The sequence below is a fragment of the Lycium barbarum genome, chromosome 2, assembly GCF_019175385.1.
Source record: "Lycium barbarum isolate Lr01 chromosome 2, ASM1917538v2, whole genome shotgun sequence".
NCBI lineage: Eukaryota > Viridiplantae > Streptophyta > Magnoliopsida > Solanales > Solanaceae > Lycium > Lycium barbarum.
The window spans coordinates 137,926,809-137,932,799 of record NC_083338.1 but is presented as its reverse complement, the minus strand read 5'-3'; the positions used below and the strand labels follow the sequence as shown (position 1 = coordinate 137,932,799).

General features: G+C 38.9%; 1 protein-coding gene across 2 annotated transcripts; it reads right to left on the bottom strand.

The window, feature by feature from the left end:
- LOC132627516 (cryptochrome-1-like) lies at positions 1-5,424 on the bottom strand. 2 transcript variants are annotated; one of them, XM_060342899.1, is made up of 5 exons: positions 4,539-5,420; positions 3,788-4,006; positions 2,685-3,391; positions 1,092-1,891; positions 1-409 (listed from the first exon to the last, which is right to left on the bottom strand). In XM_060342899.1, the coding sequence occupies exons 1-5, from the start codon at positions 4,849-4,851 to the stop codon at positions 406-408; spliced, it is 2,043 nt and encodes a 680-aa protein (XP_060198882.1). In that variant the 5' UTR covers positions 4,852-5,420; the 3' UTR covers positions 1-405. The 2 variants fall into 2 exon arrangements, with proteins under 2 accessions (XP_060198882.1, XP_060198883.1); XM_060342900.1 differs by lacking the exon at positions 1-409 and having other exon boundaries at positions 757-1,891; positions 4,539-5,424.
- Positions 5,425-5,991: the final 567 nt, after the last annotated feature.

Below are 5,991 nucleotides of genomic sequence, written 5' to 3'. Positions count from 1 at the left end.
TGAAAACATTCAAACTAGAAATCTTATAGAATAATGACAATGTTCCGACAACAAAAATATGAGATGAAGCTGCTTAAACCACATTTACATCCGCCAAACAGAGTTTGAAACTATGATATCCACAAAGTTTTAATCAGTGTCAGGACTTCAAGATAAACGTTATTGCCATCAAAATGTAAGTAGCAGAAAAGAAAAAAGAAAAAAGAAAGGCACAAGTGTAGAGATTGACAGAGGACTGCAACCTCTTTCTAACACTTATTTGGCCTTAATAAGAACTTCTATAATATACAGCAGAGACGCATATATGGTACAAACCACCTGATCAATTAGAGAATATAGACACAAAGTGGCCATATTAGCCAGTTGCTTCTCGCCCTTGTAACTATCGTAACTCCACATAAATGATCACCTGTAAGCAAGTGAAATGAACCAAAGGTTAAGAAATTTCCAGGAAACTCAAAGAAGGTCCTCTTGAGCCTAAGGTCTTTAAACACGGCAACATGCTTGCATACAGAGGTGGCTGAACTTAGTTTAAAGGATGCAAAATTCATATTTGCTTGCATTTGTTTAACTTTCGGACTTTTCAAGTAGCGCTTCTTAGTGGCCAAATTTATATTTTATGCAATCATTTATGTTGTGCAAATCGAGTTTTGAGTTCCTCCCCCCCCCCCCCCCCCCCCCCCCCCCAATCAATTGTTGGGGTGGGCTAGGGACAGGAAATTAAAATATTCTCAGCACCAAATAAGACACTTAACATGGAGAAGTCAACCACAGCTGTATGACTGTATCAAACATGATGATGCAAGTGAAACATGCCTATGCAATTTGCAATAGCTGATTCTCTTATGCTTTTTCACCAGTTAACCATGACATACTGGAAATATGACCGACATAAAAAATGACATATCAGCATCATAACCATGACTACTGCCATTCATGAGTACTCATATTTGTCTGGGCCAGATGCAACACTAATGTCCATGTTCAAGCTGGAATGATAAAATAGGAGAGTGTTTTTCATTTCCTCATTTTTCATCCTCTTTTATGAATGCCTTCTTCTGCTGAGGATTCAAGATTCTTACGTAGCTTACCCTGTTTGAGAAAGCCGCTGCCAGTTCATTAGCTGGTGAGACTGTGGATGCCTTTGCAAGTAAGATGAACTGGTCCCAATACCATTATCATCACCAACATATTGGTCTGAATAGTTAGTACTTGTGGGAGACCATACAGGAACTACACCCCCATCCCTTTCTCTAGTACTACTCGAAGATTCTGCTGTTGAATCTTCAGAATTCCTCCTACCTACCGCAAAATTAAAATGTGGAGTGGCGTTGGTTCGAGCTGTTTGCATGACGGCTTGGTCAACCGTATCTCTCCTAGGATCTTCAGCTACATTGACGTCTGTTGGAACTTCTGCCCTATTGTCCACGACTGAATTCCTAATCTCCACAGAGTTCTCTTCATCGTCAGCTCTGAACAAAGATGACGTTATGCTTGGCACCATTTGATCTTCATAGCGTCGAACAGTAACTATTACGGGGTGGTTGTTCCTGACTGGTTCGTGGTCCATATCCGTATGCATGGCCTGAGGAAATGCTATTGGGGAGTCAGCAGAGTCGCCATGTCCTTCTTCCATACCATTCTCAATCGCAGCTCTTGCAGCTGCTTCATCCTGCCACATTTGTGATAGGGCTTGTTCTAGTCTAACTTTTGCTGCATCAATTTCAACGATTGGAAGAGGATAATTGTAACCAAGCTCAATGCCAGCAGCTTCAAGTACAGATTCTGGTGCATTCCATGGGTGGTGTATCCATTCGGTGGGCAGCCTAGCGAGTTCAGGAAGCCACCGCCTTACATATTCTCCATGAGGGTCACACTTGTATCCCACAAACTGCCAGAAAGAGACCATCAGGTTCAAATAACTAGTCACCTTTATTCAAACAAATTTACATGAAGAAACAAGAAGAGAAACGGAGAAAAGGATACAGAGCAAAAACTGCAGTCTCCCTTTTGTTTTATGTGAATTAACAAGAAAGGAACACAGAAAAAATGATATAAAGTTAAACTGAAGTCTGTTCCGTTCATTTCTCACCAGTCCTTCTTTAGGTTACTGGGGAAAGCAGGACTATGAGGGTAAATTTGGAAAGCAGCTTAGAAGCCACTCAATGATGTATTGAGATCCTCAGAGCACCCCCCAAGAAAATCGTTCATAAGATATTGGTCAAGTAACTAAAAATTAAAGCATAGTTTACTGCAGAAGACAAGCCGATTCCTTAGATTGAAAAGATTCACACATCAACACAATTACCAAAAGAAGCTCAAGCACTGTACTAATATCTCAGTATACAAAAGAAGCACGATTTGCAATTTTGCATTCGCATACACATTACATCTAAAGCTTTAGCACTTTCCGCATGTTGGATGCCAAGCAAGAAGATTAGGCCCATGAGATGTTCATAGAATGTCTACTTAGCACGTTAGTGCCTTTGGAACGAACTTACTGTCTGAAAATAACAATAACCACAACATGGAAGGCTATAAACATTCAAAGTATAGACGAGTCAAAGAGCTATTAAAATTTCCATGGTATGATGAGGGTCTACAATGGCAGCAACTCTGCTTCTTAGAGAAGAAAATTTTCAATTGAAATAAGAGATTCTCCCCAAAAGACTACCCTGACATACCTGTGGGTTATCAATCCGATCAAACTCACGACCATCAGGTAGGGTACCAGATATATATTGCCAACCAAGAGCATCACTCTCAAGGTCTGCATCTAACAATGTGTCCCAAAAATACTTCATTCCCCACCGCCACGGGAGCTGCAGAACCTTCACAAAGAAACTAGATACCACGACTCGGATACGATCATGTAGCCAGCCAGTGGCCCATAGCTCCCGCATACCAGCATCAACCAAAGGATAACCTGTTCTACCTTGCCTCCATGCCTTAAAATAGCCCTCATCCACTACCCATGGGAAGTACCTTAGGTGACCAAGCAGGGGCCTTTCATGGCTATAAGGATGATTAAAACTCATGTATCTTGAGTACTCCCTAAGCCCAATGGACTTGAGAAACAAATTGACACTTTCTTCACCAGCTTTATTTCCTTCATTGGCCCAGAGGACTTGCTTGATGCGAACAAAATGGAATACCTTACGAACACTGACTTCCCCAAAATGTAAATGTGGAGACAAAAAGGACGTGGTTGCACTATCAGCTTTCCGACGGTTCTGTGAGTACTCAAGTAATGGTCCGTTAACGAAAGTAGTTAGTGCTTTATCAGCATTGCTCCAGCCTGGTGACCATGCCCGAGCAAGAAGTGCATTGCTTCCTTTCTCTGATTCATCTTCAAATACCAAGTTGTCTGAAAGGCATCTTGATGCATCACCTGGAAGTTTGCACATGACCCATGTAAAAATAAAGTTAAAACTCTAAACCAGTACTCTTTATAAGTACATAACCATCCTAGGAACTTGTTTTGATCGCTGCTTTTTCATTTTCGAAAGGACTTCAAATATCTGCCAACAAGCACATTATGCACCTTGTAGCGATTCTCTCAGCTTAGAGTCCTGCGACAGGTTCTTTACAGTGCAAATGGCATTAATTTTATCTGACAGTTAATATATCTATTACCTTGAGAGAGATCTCCCAATTTGTGTGCATCAGCGGTGGAACATAACAGTAAGCAAAAGCACCATATGTTAAACAGAAAAGGTACAAACAAGAATAGAAATTTAATCCAGAAAGCCACCAAGACATAAAAGAAGCTCAAATGAGAACAAACCAGATACAATCCTTTTAGGTGGGAGAAGTGGAGCTTCAGGATCATAAGGCATGCTAAGACATCTTTCCCAAAAAGCAGAAAACGTTGTGAACGGGCGACCTTCATCATCGTTAACTTCCCATGGTTCATAGAGCAAATCGGCATTAAAGGAGCACACAGATATACCTTGAGCTGTTAAGACTTCTTTTGCGCGATGATCCCTCACAAGAGAAATTGGATCTAAAGCAAAAGAAGTATAATGTTGTCAGGATAAGTCAGATGGCTGTGCAAAACTAAGTATCTTTTAAATCTTGCTACTGACAAGAAATGCTTAAAATAAAAGCAAAGCAAAGCATATATATCAGTAATTCACCATTCAACCATGATCAGATCAAAAGCAAAGCATCACCATTTCTGTTTCTACTAATCAAATAACAAGGATATGGAATATGTTTAGTACAACAAATCCAGATTACTGTGATTCTGATTTAGGCACTGAGCAAATTGTTGGCCAAAAGAATGATACAAGCACTGAGGGTTGAGCATAGCAAAAAGTACTGTACCCTAAAATTCATTAGTTAATGAAGAAGGTACATGCCAATAATTTAATATTTACCAGAAGACAATTCATTATCTTATTCTTAAAGGGCATACAGAAAGCACCAAATCTCAATTAAACCACACCAACAATATAATACTATTAACTTCTAAAACAACATCAAGAATAGGAAACATAACTATCAGCAAAGCCAAAAGTGGAAACTGTACTGACCATATAAATGATTGAAGAAAAGCTGAGTAGCACCAGTAGATTTGACAACTTCAAGAAGAGATGAAATACTATCAGTAGATCTCTTTGTAACAAGTGAAGTTCCAAGACTCTTCAAAGATGAATCAAGATGAGCTAAACTCTGCTTAAGCCACCATCTTGAAACTCTACCAGGATAATAATGTCCTTCTTCTTCAGGAGCATATATAAACACAGCAATAACTGCACCTGCTCTAACAGCAGCAGCCAAGGCAGGATTATCTTCCACTCTTAGATCCCTTCTAAACCATACTATACTACAACCACCACTTGACATCTTTCTTCAACAACCTTAACACCTACCACAACTCTCTCTTCTTCTTTTTTCTTTTTTTTTCTCTCTCTCTCTCTCTTTTTTTCTCTCACACCATGTTAGAAGTGTCTTTCTTGGAAAGATTAATATTATCTATTCTTTCACTACTCCCTGTAGCTTTCACTAAGGAGATAGAGATTACAACAAACCATAATCAGCTAAAAAAAAATTAATATTTTTAGGTGGAATTCAGTGAAGAACCTATCTTTAATGTACAAGAACTAATTCTCTCAATTCTTGGATGAATTATGCTATTCTTTTGAAGCTACAACCAAAAAAACAAACCCCTCTAGAGAGAGAGAGATTGAGGGTGATTGGTTAAGGTGGTGGGGTAACGAGAAGTCATGGGAGAATTGCAGCCACAACTTTATGTTTTTTTCAAGATTTTATTTTCTTATCCTAAGAAAGAAACAAAATTCCACCAAGCTTCTATCTCTAGTGCCTTCTCTAATCCTCTCTCTATTTGACAGGGTGGAAAATTCCTGTTTAGATTCAAGATTGGCTTTCTTTGTGTACAATAAAGTCATAAAAATTAGATGTTTGATTTACATGAATCATTGCAAATTGAAAGTTGATTTGAGAGCTTATGTTTTAATCAGACAATGGAAAATAAATAATGAAATGAGATTGTGCACCTTAGAGCCTGTTTGGATGGGTTTAAAAAAGCAGCTTATAAGCGGTTTTAGATAAGTTAAGCCAAACAGATCCAATTATTTTCTGATTTATTTTAAACACAAAATAGCTTTAAGTTGGTCAGTCAAACACTCAAAAAAACTGTCAGCAACTTATAAGTCAATCCAAACGGGCTCTTATTATTAATAATAATGAAATGACATTGTCAATAATAGAAACTATGTTTTTTTTTTTTTGAGTGTCTCATCTGGTGTCGGGTACCCGCATTGAGGCCCAATTAATCCCGATTCGTGTCGGGTAGTCTCACTTTGGGGGGCAAAGCACTCCCTAACAATGGTGACTCCATACCCAAAGGGGATCGGACTCGAGATCCTGATTAAGGGTAGAGTAGTACCGGTCACTACACTACAACCATCGTTAATAAACTAAGTTATATGCACAGTGTAAATATATTACTCCTATTATTCTAAC

Bases quoted from the DNA above. Each gene is read 5' to 3' on its own strand.
- LOC132627516 (XM_060342900.1), bottom strand. From the start codon at position 4,851: ATGTCAAGTGGTGGTTGTAGTATAGTATGGTTTAGAAGGGATCTAAGA. The intron at 4,007-4,538 runs GTCAGTACAGTT...CTTTTGCTTTAG, and splicing joins TTTCTTCAATCATTTATATG to ATCCAATTTCTCTTGTGAGG. The intron at 3,392-3,787 runs GTTTGTTCTCAT...GCAAACTTCCAG, and splicing joins ACCTAAAAGGATTGTATCTG to GTGATGCATCAAGATGCCTT.